This window comes from Montipora capricornis, chromosome 2, assembly GCF_036669925.1.
Source record: "Montipora capricornis isolate CH-2021 chromosome 2, ASM3666992v2, whole genome shotgun sequence".
Classification (NCBI taxonomy): Eukaryota; Metazoa; Cnidaria; class Anthozoa; order Scleractinia; family Acroporidae; genus Montipora; species Montipora capricornis.
The window spans coordinates 61,790,371-61,807,870 of record NC_090884.1 but is presented as its reverse complement, the minus strand read 5'-3'; the positions used below and the strand labels follow the sequence as shown (position 1 = coordinate 61,807,870).

The 17,500-nt window shown below is 38.8% G+C and overlaps 1 protein-coding gene across 1 annotated transcript in view; it reads left to right on the top strand.

Moving 5' to 3' along the window:
- LOC138030371 (endoplasmic reticulum transmembrane helix translocase-like) overlaps window positions 1–17,500 on the top strand; it is a 29,149-nt gene that overhangs the window by 565 nt on the left and 11,084 nt on the right. Inside the window, exons 2-21 of the mRNA XM_068878294.1 lie at window positions 853–942; window positions 1,545–1,738; window positions 1,852–2,023; window positions 2,206–2,262; window positions 2,923–2,992; window positions 3,079–3,188; window positions 4,195–4,324; window positions 5,844–5,899; window positions 6,563–6,689; window positions 7,033–7,170; window positions 7,705–7,825; window positions 9,378–9,532; window positions 10,116–10,291; window positions 11,254–11,364; window positions 12,045–12,170; window positions 13,417–13,531; window positions 14,536–14,651; window positions 15,092–15,190; window positions 15,876–15,972; window positions 17,412–17,494. Of these exons, the coding sequence (XP_068734395.1) occupies window positions 853–942; window positions 1,545–1,738; window positions 1,852–2,023; window positions 2,206–2,262; window positions 2,923–2,992; window positions 3,079–3,188; window positions 4,195–4,324; window positions 5,844–5,899; window positions 6,563–6,689; window positions 7,033–7,170; window positions 7,705–7,825; window positions 9,378–9,532; window positions 10,116–10,291; window positions 11,254–11,364; window positions 12,045–12,170; window positions 13,417–13,531; window positions 14,536–14,651; window positions 15,092–15,190; window positions 15,876–15,972; window positions 17,412–17,494 (2,343 nt within the window). The remainder of the gene's footprint in view (window positions 1–852; window positions 943–1,544; window positions 1,739–1,851; window positions 2,024–2,205; window positions 2,263–2,922; window positions 2,993–3,078; window positions 3,189–4,194; window positions 4,325–5,843; window positions 5,900–6,562; window positions 6,690–7,032; window positions 7,171–7,704; window positions 7,826–9,377; window positions 9,533–10,115; window positions 10,292–11,253; window positions 11,365–12,044; window positions 12,171–13,416; window positions 13,532–14,535; window positions 14,652–15,091; window positions 15,191–15,875; window positions 15,973–17,411; window positions 17,495–17,500) is intronic.

Genomic DNA, 17,500 nt, shown 5'->3' with positions numbered 1-17,500 from the left:
TGCTTGAAACGTCAGCTTTTAGAATCTCTGTACGGTTGTCAATTTACATTATCAACTCTATTGATGAAACCAAATTTTTGTATGCCCGACACAGCAACACAATAATTTCTTTAGAAACTACCCCCTTCGTTTATTTGTATGATTGACTGATTAATCATAACCATTACAATTTTCTCAAATTTGATTGGTGAATTAACTGCTTTATTCTTCACTTATTATTGTCCAGGGTTGTAACCAGACACTGTAATCGAACAGTTGGATGTAATTGGACAGTTACATCAGCCAATCGTGTTAAGTGCACTCAGGTTAATCCACCAATCACAGAATTTATCACAATAACCACATAGCAACAACCATCATTTTACCCTACCAAACAGGGGATTTTCCAAAACGGACGAATTTGTAACATTAGACAGTGAAAAAGGAATGCAATTTTAATTTTTTTTCTTGGAAATTGTAATGGTTATGATTAACTGATAACAGGACTTAGTGTCGTCCAATTCGGTCTAATCATACTCGCGATTAAACAAATCTGAATCCCCTTATGCGGTCGTCCAATTTTGTTAATCACTCGTATGATTACAGACCGAATTAGACTCCACTCAGCCTTATTATCATTATTAATAATTATACTCTCTCTTGACTCTGAAGAGAGAACTGATGTGAGAGATCAAATTCCTTGAAGGAATGTTGATTTCAATACTGTAGGATAACTAGACCCTTTAACTTGATTGAGTTCATTTTTCTCATATGCACCCATGAAAAGTGTTGTACATGTAGCATTTTGTTTTCAAAAACACAATCATCTTAAATGTATATCCAAGTTAAAATAACCATTTTTCTTATCAAAAGGAAACATCTCCAAAGGTTGCCACAGTAATTAAAGTTGTTCCGACAGCAAACAATGGTTCACCAGAGTTGCTGATCCTTCACCACGATCAGGTATGTTCACAATAAATGAACAATTTGTGTAACTTGACACTTCTTCAAGAGACTCAATCTGTGATTTTTATTGGACTTCACGAGACCATTTGGGTTCATGATCTGGATAATAAGAACCTACAAGAAAATTGAGACTACAGATAAACATCTTATTTAAAGATTTGCTTTTAATGGAATTATGGCTTTCCATGAATCAAATAACTACTTTAATTAAATAGCCTTCTGTCCTTCAGAGGAAATGAGAATTCAAAGGTGGTGATGCTGTGCATACACAAGTGTCACAAATACAACTTCTACAGCATACAGTATGCAGTACTTGGGTATGGAAGTAAGGAACAACAAGTGAACTGCAAATCCACTGAACGCACTCCCCTTTGGCAACACATACACTGTAACAATAATGATATTGATGATATTAAGTACATTTGGGTCACTCCCTGAAAAATTAAATTTCTGTGTTCTCTAATTCTGGTGACTTCAGTTGCAGTTTACACTTTTCTTTACTCCTGAGTCATCCCACTTGCTTAACAATCACAGCCACTGTAAAAAAAAGTTTAGATCAGAGAGCATTCTTGTTTTGCTTTTATTTGATTTATCCTTAGGATAAGGAGACAAACAAAGAAATAATCTGGTTTAACTTTCAAAAAACCAAGTATGTCTTTGATAGTGACGAAAAAAAGCAGTTCTGCCAAGTGGCTTTCCCAATAAATGAATCCATGGAGCATTATAACAACTGCAAAGGATATCTGGAGGAGGCTGATGTTGATAGAGCCAAGAGAAAATATGGATTGAATGAGTAAGATCATGTTGTACAATTATAATAATTATTCTTTTTGAGCCTGTTTTCCTTGTCCCTGGTAAAGATCTTTATTTTTTTTTCATTCAAATGTTGTTTTCATTGACCTGCAGGCTTCAGATGGATGTACCGGAGTTTTGGGAATTATTCAAAGAGAGGGCCACTGCTCCATTCTTTGTTTTTCAAGTGTTTTGCGTTGGGTTATGGTGTCTTGATGAGTACTGGTACTACAGTGTCTTCACCCTTTTCATGTTGATTGCTTTTGAGGCCACTCTTGTACAGCAGGTAATCATTAGTTCTCCATTAAAATTGAGGACATTTTAATAGTAATTTAACATTTAATTCCTTTTTGTGTTGTCATGAAACATTTATTTTTTAAGGTCATTTTACTGTTTTGATACTACATCAACCCTTCAATTGAGCAATAAACTTGTGGATTTTAAAAAACTGATTTCTCTTTATTTCAGCAATTAAAAAACATGAAAGAAATAAGAAATATGGGGAGTAAACCTTACTTGATACAGGTGAGGAATGAAAACAGCACTGAGTCATGTTGTTTATAACAGCATGCAGTTTACACTGTACATGTAAGCATGTAAGTTATTTAGTGTGGTTCAAACCAGTTATTATTATTAGTGGTTTTTTGTGAAACTTACAATGTATTTAAGGGTTTCAGATATATGTACCTGTAGCCCTTCTTGGAAAAACTTTGCGTCGTTCCTTCTTATTACCCTGAAAGCAGTCGGGAAGCCCCATTAGGGGGGTCTTAGTATCCTCTATCCCATTAATTTTTGGCCCAACTATCCCTTATCCGGTTAATTCCTGAGGTTTGGATGATATCCCTATAATGCCAGTTACTACTGATGACATCATTGTGCATGATATTAATTCTTTGTGTTCAGTTTCTCTTTCAAAGGTAATGTAATGCATAAGGTGTTAATTATATTTTGCCGAAGCAATCTTTCCATTTTTTTAAAACTCCATTAATACTGACTAGCCCTTAAGTCTTCTTCTTATAACATGGGGTTTTGTCATTCAGTATTGAAATACACTGTAGGTCTGAATGTGCAAAGTTCTCTCCTCGGATGGTTTTTAATTGCCACAAACAAATAGGGAAGAAGGGACCATACTGGAGGTTCCCTTTATGTAACTTTAAACTTGCTTCTTTTTAAACTATGTAATAGGTCTACAGACACAAAAGATGGAGACAAATTCTAAGCTCAGAGCTTCTTCCAGGAGATATTTGCTCAATTGGTATGTTTGCAAACTCTCAAACTGTATCAGTACAGTATTTGCAAAATAGTTATTAGTGTGACCATGATACTTCATTTTTGTTGTAGGGAGATCTAAGAACTCCGATATGCTAATTCCATGTGATATGGTGTTGTTGCGAGGTTCCTGTATTGTAGATGAAGCCATGTTAACTGGAGAGTCAGTCCCACAGATGAAGGTATTGAAATTTCATTAAATTTATTGTACAAACACTTGTGCTGAAGAATGAAATAAAAGGTATATAAACTTTCAGTCTTGGTTGGCTGGTAAATTGACTTTCTTAGGTGTTTTTCTTTTGTCAAGAAAAGGTAATAAAAGAGTCTTCCAAAGTATACATGTACATTGTGTAATTATAGGAAAAATATTATTATTATTATTATTATTATATATTATTATTATTATTATTATTATTATTATCATTATTATTATCATTAGTAGTGGTAGTAGTAGTAGTATTTTTATTGAACACTTTTAAAAGCATTGATAAATTTTCGTCATTCTACTGTGACTGCCTTCATTTTAGTTGAACCAAAGATAGATTCTTTCATGCATTCAACCAGAAACAAACTTTGCTACAGAGGAGGAAACCCCCTCCCTCCGCCCTGGCCATGGGGCATTTACAGAGTACATGTACCTATACATGTATATGTACATGTAGTACAGCTTACATCATCCTGTAGCAACCCAGTCAGGGTGGGATGACCTTAGCTTTTCCAGACTGGCTGGGCTGACATCCAACAGATTGCAGTGTAGTGAACGAGTGAAATGATCATCAACACGAGAAGACAAATTTCGTATCTCCAGACGGTCATATAATGTTCTATTTATTATATAAACACCAATGAAATACTCAATCATTTCACGAAGGCATTGAAAGGTGCAATTTTCATATGTAACCATAGCAACAGTGATCTTTTTATGTGTGAAAATAACATGTTATCTTCGCATGTGAAGATATCACGTTTTCGGGTGAAAGCTCACTTAGTAGTTCATTGGTGTTTATATAATAAAATTACGTATAAAACACAGGGCACTTTATCACTTGCCAAAAGAATATTTTCAAGGTCTCTTTTTAAGGGGGATGAAAAATGCACATTTTATTGCATAACTGCTAGTTTTTTAATGATAATGAAAAGAAAGTCATATGAGTGCTTTTTTTCTAAGTGAAGTAAATCCATTTACAGGAGCCAATTGAGGATTTACCAGATGGTGAAGTTTTTGATTTGGTTCAACATGGTAAATTACATGTTTTGTCTGGTGGAACAAAAGTTGTTCAACATTCATATCCAGCCAAGGCTTCAGCAGGACTGAAAGGTACATAGTAATTAATATTGTGATCATACTTGCAGGGGCACACAGAGTGTAGGCAGGGGGTGCCTAGGGTGCCTGTGACCCTTCCATGAAAAAAAAAGCCACAACAACAAAAATTTAACGAACGAAATGACATATGAAATCAAGTGAAGCTATGATCCTCGCAGTTACTATAAGAACTCAATTTTAGCGTAGCGAAGCCTCAAAAATTCAGGACTTCGATCAATGGGGTTTGAACCTGTGACCTTGCGATGCTGGTGCGACACTCTAACTGAGCCATGAAGCCACTGATGTTGGGAGCTGGTCACCTGTGGGTCCAGATAATCCCGCGATCATAGCTTCACTTGATTTCATATCCACAGTTCAATATATGATTCATTTCATGTGTCATTTCGTTCATTGATTCATTCATTCATAACTACAAGGATCATAGCTTCACTTTAAAAAAAATTAATTGCGAAAAAAACAGCAGGCTGAGTGGATGACTGCATGGATTTTTGCTGTGTTTTTAAAACAGAATATCCAGTGGATAACTCAGGAAATTGCAGTACCAGGGAGGGGGAGGGGGATGTCCCCTATTCCTTCCAAACACTGGTGCCTTATGGCACTCATTCAGGACCCCCCACCTTCCCCCCCAAAGAAATATCCTGCCTATGGGTGGATTCCCCTGAATTGGATTTTTGCTTTGAAACAACACATTCACCTCTAAATTAGCCCCCAGTGATGGGGTAAACCCATGGCCAATAGATAGGTGTGGGGAAGGTGCCAGGAAAATTGAGGGAGCCTCAAATGAGCCACAAGGTAACCATGACAACCCTGTGGGTGCAACCACCAGGCACCATCACACTAAGACATAGGGTTACCAAAGTCCCCTTGAGGGAGGGATGGGGTTGGGAGCAAAGAGCTTTGACAAGAGCACAAGCAAGATGACATGCACGAAATGAGTTGACCTCCACAGGAATGCTGTAAAATAACTGGGGCCCTGAAAATGCTCTAAGCCCGCCCCCACGTATGATTAGCAACGGAGACCGCTAGCCAGCATTGTCTCGAGTTTAACCTTGCCTAAATTACATTTAGCCACATTAAACATCTGGCTTAGGACAGAATAAAATCTATAAGTGGAGGTAGAAGTTGTTAACCCATTGATTCACTCTAAAGCAGCCCTCATTGACGAGTAAAATTGTCTGGTCACATGTCTCACTCTCAGTAAGGAATGGGTTAAGGACTTTGGGTGTGTAAAGACAGATATTTTAACAGCTGTCTTTCTCTTTCGCTTTTTGTGGTTCAAATAATTCATTAAGTATCAGCTCTGGGCAATTTTAGCAGTGGTGAAAAAAGGATTACTCTTTAGTGACTTAAATCTCGGCTGTTTTTGTTTTCATGACTCAACTTTAGTGCATCGAAAACACTAAAAAATACCCAGCTTTAAAACCATAACCATCTTCAGAGTAAAACCTTAAAATTAATGTATTAATACCCTCTTGGCTCATGGTCGGCAATTGTGTTTTATTTCATTTCTTAGCTCCTGATAATGGTGCAGTAGCATATGTATTGCGAACTGGATTTAACACGTCTCAGGTTAGAAATTACAAACATTTCACTGGAAGAATACAGTAACACCTTGAAAACTGTTTCAATGGATTTGCAATACAACAGATCAATGTCAGAGCATTACTTTATTAGTTATCACAATTGTATCGCATTACCTGAGAGCATTTCAAGTTATAATGACAATAATTAATTAGAATTGTTTTGACACACTAAAACCATAATTTACAGGAATTCAAGGTGACAGGATATGGGGTTTAAGATGACAAGTGGGGAGAAAACCTAAGTAAATGAAGCCATGTGTTTTGTACAAGAGGAAATGATCATATCAAGAAAGAGGCTGGGATTCAAAAGCCAGTTTTATATTCAAATTGATATTGCATCATACCTATGGTGAAATCAACTTTATGCGTTATAATTTTTATGCTAAGATTGATCAAATATTTTTGAAAGCTAATTTAAAAGAAATCCAGTTTTTCAAGATTGTATTCCCATCCCTGCTTCTGTGAATGATTCACATAATACATGTACCTCCAGAATCACTTCTTCCCTTCATGTGTTTTGTCTTTAAATATTATTCAACTAATTAATTATTTTGTGGAATATGGAGTGGGTGCACCACAGTGGAAGAGGAGTAGGTAGATGTTTAAAAACTCTTATTTTCATATTAACTTTTGTCTCCTTTACTGTCAGGGAAAACTACTCAGAACAATTCTATTTGGGGTTAAACGTGTCACTGCAAACAATTTGGAGACCTTTCTCTTCATCCTGTTTTTAATGATATTTGCTGTCAGTGCATCAGCTTATGTTTGGATCAAAGGTAAGTAGATTGCAGAGGAAGCAACTAGGATTTTTACATACTGTATATGTAGAAGTAATTAAGACGATTGATGTAAATTTCCGTTTTGACCACCATCTCGATTTGTCTTTTGTGGTTCCAAGTTTATTACTATCGACTAATTTGTAACTTCCAGCTGGGGTTCTTAAATTGCTTTTATGTTGGTACAGAGCCCTACCATTTTCAAGCTTGGAATGTGCCAGATATAAATCTGGTTCTTTTAAAATTTTTAATGTTACCATCGCAACTTCACAGTGTTTATTGTTTGAAGAATTAATTTTTGACAGGTGAGCTCTGAACGTTCCTTTTATTTTTCACCTTTCAGGCACTGAGGATCCAAAAAGGAATCGCTACAAGCTTTTCTTAGAGTGCACTTTGATACTAACCTCAGTTGTTCCACCAGAACTTCCCATTGAACTGTCACTTGCTGTCAACTCGTCCCTGATGGCTTTACAGAAACTAGGTAACGTCACAGAAATAAAGAAACTTTAATAAATATCACTTTAAAACGCTGATTTACCACATTGTAACTGCTTGGCAACAAAATTAATTATTAGTACAACTATGTGTACTCTCCAGTTAAGTTGATGCAATGCAGATGAAGTCAAGAAAGATGGTCAACAAATTCCAAATTCTGGTCATGGCATATTCTTTTTTGCAGAGGATGCCAAAGAAATTTACTCAGATTATGTTTTTGGCTGTCTCTGTTGTTGTACATATCCACTACTGAAAAATACAATCATTCTGGAGCATTGAAGTGATCTCGCACTGAGGGATTCTGTGATCATTTTGTTCCCCATCCTTCACTCTATCTGCCTCTCTTCAATTCCAGTATATCAAGTTTTAAATGACTTAGAATTACGATGACAGGAATTTGTACATGTTTAAGAATAGCCCTTGTAGTGACCAGCATGGCCCATAAATGACAACCAACTGTTTGTTTCGACAATTTTAATAATTAGAATTAACATTATTATTGTTATTGCTAATCCTTCAGGGGTGTATTGTACCGAGCCCTTTAGGATTCCATTTGCTGGCAAGGTAGATGTGTGCTGCTTTGACAAGACTGGAACTTTAACCAGTGATAACTTGATTGTTCAAGGAATTGCTGGGCTAAAGTAAGAATCATTATGTTTCATAAAGAAAGTATGCTAATATGACGAAAGCTTTTAAAACGCAAATGATTCCTCTGTGTTAGCTTCCATTTCATATTTGTCCCAGCTAAACTACAATATTTAAAGTAACAGTCTTCCAAAAAAATATTTGGTAAGTCATGTCGAAATTTGCAGATATAGCCAGTAATTATTATGAAATTCTGTTTCCATCTTCATGGAAACTCGCTCTACATTGGCTAATTAATTTGAAAACGATGAGCAATATGGTAAGGAGGCAAAAATAACATTATTGTTAAAAATATATTCTCAGCATTTCCTTGTTTTGATTGCTTGTCTCCAACTTTTTGAATTATGAGCTCTTCTTACACAGTTTTACATTTATCGTTTTCTTTCACTCCCTGTGAAAAAACGGAGAGCTCAACAAGTGGACCGCAGCGTTTCTTAACCCTTCATCGTGAAATCAAGTATACTTCTTGGATAGAGCATGTTTCAATGGAGTGTCGTAGAACCAAAACTTAAGTAATTACTTTGGCCAATCAAAAGGAAGGATTCAATCCGGTAAACCAATCTAAACTCGAAGTAATTACACGTAGCCGACACAAAGCGCGGGAAAATTTACACGCGCCAGCCACGATTGGTTTTGGTTTTACTTCTGATTGGTTGAAAAAGTGGCGTGAGAACTTTGAACAAATCACTGAGTGAAGTAATCATAGAGCGGTTTTCAATTGAGTGTCGAAAGTAATTAGCGAATTGCTTTGGTTTTGCATTTACTTCACTCAGTGATTGGTTCAAAGTTCTCGCGCCACTTTTTCAACCAATCAGAAGTGAAACCAAAACCAATTGTGGCTTGCGCGTGTATATTTTCCCGCGCTTTGTGTCGGCTACGTGTAATTTCTTCGAGTTTTGATTGGTTTACTGGATTGTCTCCGTCCTTTTTGATTGGCCAAAGTAATTACTTTGGTTTTGGTTTTACGACACTCATTTGAAACTCGCTCTAAACCACAGAAATTCACTGATTACTTTCGACACTCAATTGAAAACCACTCTAGCTTGAGCTAATTTTAAAGAGCAGTTAGTTTCGAACTTGCGAAATTCCAAGTTGCCTGACTCCCGACAAGGCAGCTGCTTTAAAAGATTCAAAAGATTGCAGATTCGGACGAAGAGGGAACTTGTACATGTAGATCGATTAAAAAAGAGTAACTGTACGAGGAATGTAACTAAGGACAAGAATGAAATTAGTTGGGCTAGTTACAGTGCGTTCACTGAAACCGGCAGAGCTGAAACAATAGATTCCGACATTTTCAGATCCCGCGAATCAAATGTCCGGTACAAAACAATGAAATCGCAACTTGCTCTTTGACCGCTGATGCTTTTAATAGTAACTGTGGGGTCGGTTACTGTAAATTATGTAGGTGGCCTCGGTTTCAGTGTACGCACTGTAATAGTTCTGGAGCAAAAGCAGGTGTTACTCATAAAAGAAACCGAAAGCCATCAGTCCTTAAGGTATGAGTTATTTCATTGTAAAAAATTAAAGGATTTTCTAAATATTTTAAAGGGATGACGATGAAGTGTGTTCTGTGTCGGACATTCCTGATGACACTACACGTGTTCTGGCGTCCTGTCATTCGCTGGCTTTCTTAGATGATAGTTTAGTTGGTGATCCTCTTGAGAAAGCAGTGTTGCAGGCTGTTGATTGGAGACTTACTAGAGGTAAGAAAAAGATACATGCCCGGTCTGGCGGCTTACCCAAAAATTCGCGAAAGAATTTTCCGTTTACAATACAAAACATACTTTCTGCAATTGACCACTCCCCATAGGGGCTTTTCAGGGGCAATGAAACCCAATCAACGAAAAGACAGAACACAACAACAACGACAACTTTCAGGAATCCCAACTGGCCGGTGGCAAACCATTTGGCTGTTTACAAGTGCGGCCGAGAAGTTGAACCAGGGACTACCAGGATCAAATTCAACGAGTGGTCAGAACGAGTCTTGAACCCGGGAACTCCGGATGTCAAGGCATCATATCATATCATATATCATTTATCTTTCTTTACCCTCGGATTTTAGAGTAGCTTGGTGTAGCTAATATCGCCGAGCATTTACCCTCCCAACCATGATACACCACAGAAGACAGACCACAACACCGGGAACTACATGCTGCAGTGGCAAGCGTTCTAACCACTGGGCCGCAATTTCTCCGTTTTTTGCCAATGCAATTTTTAATTGTTTCATATCCATTTGAACTTAACTTTGAAAACAAAAACTTGACGTTGATTTTTTTCTTTTTTCAGGTGATATCTTGATGCCAAACAAGGGAAAACGTGTCTCCATGCGCGTAGTTCATCGCCATCATTTTTCAAGCGCGCTCAAGAGAATGTCGGCTGTTGTGTCTGTTCAAAACCCTGGTTCATCTTCAACGGAATACATAGTAACAGTTAAAGGAGCTCCGGAAACACTCAGATCTATGGTAAGCAAAAGTTATGTTGCAGTCCTTTGCATCCAGTGCATGTTCCCCAGAAACCGAAGAAATGAAAAAAATATGTTTTCTCAGCGAAAGATCATCACAGGTTGTGGAACTACTGAAGCAATGAGAAAGAAGCCTGTAAAAAATCCAAGACTCACTTATTCTAAGCCCGTTTTAGCTAATAGAGCGACTTTCGTATAACCTGGAGAAGGTGTGCGCAATTTGTTTCACGGACCAATGTTTGGCAAGATTAAAACAAAGCTTCTCCTTATTCGCGCTAAGGGAATAATCTGGGCAGTAATCAGTTCGATTGCCCAATCACATTACTGCATTTCAAATGTCATTAAAGGGAAACTTTCCAGAAAGTTCCATGGAGGGATGACGTTTTTTCCATCCGCGTTCGTTAAGCCAATGATAGTTCGGGCTCGTTTGTTTTTGTTCGATAAGCCAATTAAATGTTTTTCATTTTTGTTTACGTTCTGATTTTACATTTATTTTTCAAGGTCATATAGAATTCGCTCTTCTGGATTAATGGAAAGTTCTCTATCAGTTTATTTACCGATCAAAAATGTTTCCTCCAGATTCTTTACCTTCAGTTTTGACCTAGCGTAATTTTTTTTGCTTTATTATAAAATTAGACGGGCAAACTTATTTGACGGGCAAAATCAAACCTTGGTTGGTATATAATCATGGATTAGTTTTCATCGGGTTTTGAACAACTGGACCCAGGCTTATACTAAAACTTGGACCCATGACCCGCGCGCGATTGTGTTGCATTGTTCTAACAACTGAGCAATTTATCTCAACTGTGAGTTAGTTCTACATCCCGTTAGACGCGAAAGTATGATGGAAGGTATATGAATTAATATATTGGAACAGTCGAACTATAAAACTATTTTGTAAACGAAAGATCTTCTCAGTTTATGAAACAACTTTTGAAGAAGCCTGAATTTTTTTTCTTGTAGTACAAGGCTGTTCCAAGAAACTATGACACAATTTATCACCGAATGACGTGTCAAGGTGCCAGGGTATTAGCTCTTGGGTACAAGAAGATAGGAGAAGTTACTGCCAAAGAGGTGTGGTATTTGTCATGTTTTTATGCATTGCCATTATAGCTTGTTGTTACGGTAGTTTGTAACTGAGAAGTCTTAGCTTGCCTTTGCACTTTGGTCTAGATTTGCAGGCAATCGCAAAAATAATGAAAGTATCACAATCAAATCATGCCAAGGACGCGGGCAGTGTTAGATCTTTAGGAAACCCTTCACTTTTATTGCTTGTGGTGTACGTGCAAACCAGTGTCTTGTGACAAAACTAATGTGATAGGTTTTCCTCTGCTTTGCATGCATTGTGCTTCACACAATCACTTCAAGATAGAATTGAACCAATCCTGGTTTCCATGTCACTCGAACCGATGACCCTGTGATTTCGTTGCACACTGCTTATACCTCCTGGCGATCTCATCAAGGCTGTTGCCTAACAGGAGCCCGGTAGCCTGGGGCTCCCAAAGAATAGCTCTGGGCGCCTTAATTTTTCACAGCAACACCTTTCACTTCATATGTTGGGCTCCTAAGTTCTCAGCGTTTAGCTCTGAGGGCCCCTTTAAAATTTTCTTAGGCAGCGGCCTTGCTCATTCTATTTCATCCTTTCGCAACGAAAGAGTATTAATAAACTCGCATTACAAGAATAACACACACTACAAAAAAATATGTTTGGTGGAATGGTGAAGAATTCAAGAAATTAAAATTGCTTCCAACAGATCCGAGACATGAAACGCGATGAGTGCGAAAGTGACTTGCAATTCGCGGGATTTGTGGTCATCTCGTGTCCACTCAAGAGCGACTCGAAAGCCGCGATTAAGCAGATCCAGGAATCATCTCATCACGTGAGTAACAGAATAGTTGGCTCTCTTCTCAGATGTTCCGAGGAGCGTTTGTCCCGTTACTTCAGTTTTCCTCTCTCGTCAAAAAAATATCGCTTAATTTGGTCCGCTTTCAAGTTTCCGCAGTTATTCGAGCACTTAAGGCTTTTATCACATACGGGCAAAATGACTAAATACTGATTGGCTGAGACGGAGGGCATTTTTTTCTTAATCTCGAGGACACTTGGTAACTAAGAGGGCATGATTACTTGGTTGTGAGTGGTTAACAGTTGCTTATCCAGAGCAAGCGAAGTTACAAGAGGAACCTCTTCCAGATTCTGACTCTGATAAAACTGCTTTTTGTCCTCATGTAAAATACAGTTTAATGAAATTAAGCGCTCTTTCTGTCGACAGCATCGATTTATTGAATTGAACTTTAATCGAACGAAAGCATGTTAAGTTGATTGTCATTTTTCGCGGCAATGAACGGGCTTCCCTCAATAATTTTGCCCTTTATGTTATAAAAATGTAATCGCAATGTGCCCTCATTCAATTAAGGGTTAAAATCACTTGTATTTTCACAGTTTTCCAAATTGCCCTCGTCGCGACTCGCGGGCCAATTTTGTGAAAACTTTGAAACTACGTGTGATAAAAATACGCCCTCGGACCCATGCGATTACATATACTACCGGGTAATAAAGTGATTATTGATAAATAAAGCGATTATCAGTTGCGGTAAATAGGCTGATATCCGTTTTATTAATCATTGTTATTAATCATCTTGGAGCAGGGATGGCAATCGCTCCCCACGGTGAAGTTCCCACCAATGTGGTCCGGTTTCCATTTCCAAAATTGGCGTCACATGCGAGTTGAGTTTGTTGATTCTGTATTCTGGTCCGAAAGGTTTTTCTCCAGGTACTCCGGTTTTCCCCTCTCCTCAAAAACCATTCTCAGATTTAATACGAGTTGATTTGGCTTGATTTGTGAACTTCATATACTGGACACTTAAATAAAGAAAAGTTCATTATTAGAGCCAGGCTTCCTTCAGGACAACGGACACTAGCTGACGAGTTTATGCGACATTGCGATCTTTTGCGCTTTTCAAGGTCGCTTTGAGTATTAGAACGTTTGGTTTTAAACTTTCGTCTTAAACTGTCGAGTGTGCTATTCAACAGACAATTTAAGATTAATTTGTTCATCACGAAAACGGAATTTTAGCAATTGATCGGCAGATTCATTTCCAGCGTGTCCTTTTTTCTTCTGTGTACAGATCACCATGATCACTGGGGATAACCCGCTGACTGCATGTCACGTGGCACGCGAGCTTCGGCTCACCAGAAGGGAAATTCTTGTGCTTTCACCACCCGAAAGCGCTAATAATCACGGTAAGCTGGAATCTGTTGAGTGTGTTCCAGTGAAATGAAGCTTGTGACTATGACTTCAGTGCAAGCAATACCAAGCACGTTACTAACTGTCGTCTTTGGACGTTAGGACAAGTTTCAATCGAGTGTCGTAAAACCAAAACCAAAGTAATTACTTTGGCCAATGATAAAGGACGGGGACCATCCAGTAAACCAATCAAAACTTGAAGTAATTAAACGTAGCCGACACAAAGCGCGGGAAAATGTGCAAGCCACGATTGGTTTTGGTTTCACTTCTGATTGGTTGAAAAAATGGCGCGAGAACTTTGAACCAATCACTGAGTGAAGCAATGCAAAACCAATACAATTCGCTAATTACTTTCGACACTGAATCGAAAAGCTCTAGTCCCTCTAATAATCATTTTTATTTGGGGTGAAAACTCGATCAGCAGAAGAGCTAAAGCAATAAACAAGATAGAAGGGAGCTTAAGCACACGAGGTTTTTGAGCAGCGTATGTTGGCCGGAAGTGAACATTTCGGATGCCAGGACAGTAGTCTCACCCAGATTTATTAGCGTAAGAGATGTGATCTTGATATAACTGCCCAACAAAGAAAACCGTGGTACTAGTTAGGAAAATGAACGTTTCGATTGTGGGAATCCTCTTTGGTTGTCTTAAGGACTGAATTTCGAAGCGCGCGGGTCGAAAGCTACGTATGACGTTTCTGGCAGCCGCTATATTCGCCCTTGTCACACGGCGGCCATATTGTCCCGGGAGACCAAAAGAGCTTTGTTTTACCACGCCAAGCCTCGTAGTGGAAACCATGGGGGTGAGGCTTGGCGTGGTAAAACAAAGCTTTTTTGGTCTCCCGGGACAACATGGCCGCCGTGTGACAAGGGCGAATTGTCCATGTATGATCCCAGAGGACAGCACTACAGCTTGATGTAATTAGCCGGGAGGATTTTCCTCTAATTTCATCGTTACTTAAGTTTGTCTTTTTCTTGAGAGATCTTTACCTTCAACTCTCAGCAGTGGAAAGCGCGTGGCATTGGCAGACAGTGGACCGCTCCTTCAGTCTTCCCGTCATTCCCTCTGGCGGAAACAAGGAACTGATCGACAAATTCGACTTGTGTGTCACGGGCGAGGTAACTTACATCTTTCTTTCTAACGTTGAAAGTAAAGCCATTCGTTATACAAGTTTGGCTGGTTCTGTAGTGCTGGTGTCGTATTAGCTTTAATGCTAGTACACCTCAGTTCGGCGAGCAAATTTCAAAAGAATGTTTGTTCAAAATGAGGGCAGTAGGTCTAATTTACATAGATACAAAAAGATTGTAAAGGTGGTCGCCATTTATGAAAGTGGTCTATGGTATTGGTGGTAGTGTTGGTGGTAGTAGTAGTGGTGTTGGTGGTAGTGTTGGTGGTGGTGTTGGTGGCAGTGGTGGTGGTTCTGCTAGTGGTGTTGGTTGTGATGGGACTGCTGCTGCTACTGGTAGTTTAACTCCGTTTCTCTAGCCGCAAGGCCACGCTTTCCAGGTGCACACCTCGCACTATGTTAACACCTCTTGTTGTTTTTCTTTCCCAACAGGCATTTTCATATTTACAGTCCACCACGAAATTAGCGAAGTTTTTTAATTCCATTATTCAAAACATCCAAGTATTCGCTCGAGTGGCACCCAAGCAAAAGGTAGCACACTCTGTCTCTTTCATTAAATTTGCCTCCTCTTTTTGATGTAGGTATTTTAACCAAAACGAAGTAAATGGAGTCTTACAGCTTCAAAAAACCTCCGAGTCAGTTTAAACCATGGTCTACAATTTTGGGGCGAATTCCATTATGGTCTTATTTAGAATAGGGATTCTTGCAGAATCCATGTTCTTTTGGGAAAACTACTGTTCTAGTCAATTTGTGTAGCCCTGAGAAATAACGAAATAGTTTGAAAATTTTTCTCACCATTAGTTATTAGGTGAGGCCCATTCTGTGACAATTTTTCTTTTCTTTTCTTAAACCGAGAATCTCCCAAGCCTTTGTTTACTTTAGTCTTCATTCATATCTAAGTGCAATACGAAAAACCTGCGTAATGAAGCTGGCGGGAATTTGTTCTGTCGAAGGTGGCTCTCACAATTTTATTTAATTTTTGTAAAAAAAGTGTTTTTTTTCACCATCAAATGACGTTCATTGTTTCGTTCGAAAACGGGTATTTTCGGTGAGCGTCGACAGCAATTTACGCGTTTTTGATCGTGGCGTAAGAGTCTCGCTTAAGAAGCAGTTGCAAAGATATCTCCTGCGTTATGATCAAGTTGCCTGTGATAACTTGAAATCATAGCCCGCTGCACAGTACCTCTAAAAAACTTCTCGCCTTATTTTTCCTTAGGAATTTGTAATAACTACACTTAAGAGCAAAGGCTTCGTTACCCTTATGTGCGGTGATGGCACCAATGACGTAGGAGCACTCAAGCATGCGCATTGTGGTATGATTTAATGTGTACAAAAAGCCCTTTGTGAAGTGGTGTGTTAATAGATAGTGAGGTGGTCATAGTCGAAAAAATTCCGAGTGCCCCGAATGTTAGACGTCTTATGATATTTGGTTACTAGTTCGAATGCGCTATCACGGAGCAATTGGAGACCCTTAGAATGATCTTGGGCATAAAACAAGGATCTGGGGCCCCTTTCTTGAAAGTTAGAAAGCTTGTCGGCCCTAAAAATCCATTTGTAAACCTGCAATCCACTTGGTTATAACAATTTATTCCAGCATTTTGTTTTTGTTTCCTTTAAAACATGTCAAAAGACGGGGGGCGTTTCTCGAAAGTCCTGAAACCTTTCGGGCGTATATTTCGGGTGGCATAAATCCCTCTGTATCTTCAGAAGAGAAACGATTCAATGCATGAAATATTTTTTAGAGAATAATTTGCGATCTTCTCAGTCACTTCAATTCGACAGCCAAAATTCAGCCGGCGATCACCCTTTTCTCAAGCGTCGATTTTCACCGGCAACCAGCGCTTAGCGAGATCCCTGCACACTCTTAGCACATCGAAGTAAAGGCATGTACAAAAACTTTGGACGACGTGTAACGTAAAGTGTATTTCATACTCCGAATATTGAATGACCTATCTACTTGATATAGTTATTGGGCGGCCTTTAAGCTACAGGGGCCGGGTCTTTTGACATGTTTTCAAGGAAACAAAATCCAAAATGATTGTGAAGTAAGCTAGCTATTCGTTTTTAAGAAAAGTTTCGGGACAATAGAACAGATACATACTTACTTGACAACTCCCCATAGGGGCTTTTCAGGCCAATGAAACACGATCACGACGTAACAGAACATTCAACAACAACTCTACATTCGGCACAGAGACAATTTGATGTCGAGAGCAAACTAAATGCTAATTTTTAACAAAACTTAAATGCTCAGTCCCTCAAGGCTATAATAGACCCATTTGACAGATGTAGCTAAGTTACCTGGCCTAAGAATGGAAGCGAGGCTGCCGGTGACCCTGTTTTGATACAAACCTTCATGCTTTTCTTATGTTAATTAAGACTAATTAACATTACAACCACACAATTTCCATGATAAAAGCAGTGAGGTCTGTATCAATACAAGGTCACCGGCAGCCTCGCATCCATTCATAGGCTAGGTCGCTGAGCAAACAACTGTAGAATGGCCTATTCGTTTGTTTGTTAGGAAATGAGTGTTTGTCATTGATCTGCAGATAAACACTGTGGAACGATTTCTATGAAAGGAACTCATCGTGCGGGTCATTTATGATCCGACCGTCTCACAAAATGACGTCAAATACTATCGCAGAAGCTTGCAAGTAGACAATGGCGCCCACCCCCTCGAAGTCAAAATTTGATTGGGTATTTAAGTGTCAATTTTTGTTGCTTAGTTAAGTGTAGCCATTCTGTATAGGTGTGGCCCTTCTTGCTGGTGCTCCAGAGAAACTTCCTGACCTTGGCAAGAAAGGCACTGTCAAGCCAAAAGAGGATAAATCAGTAAGT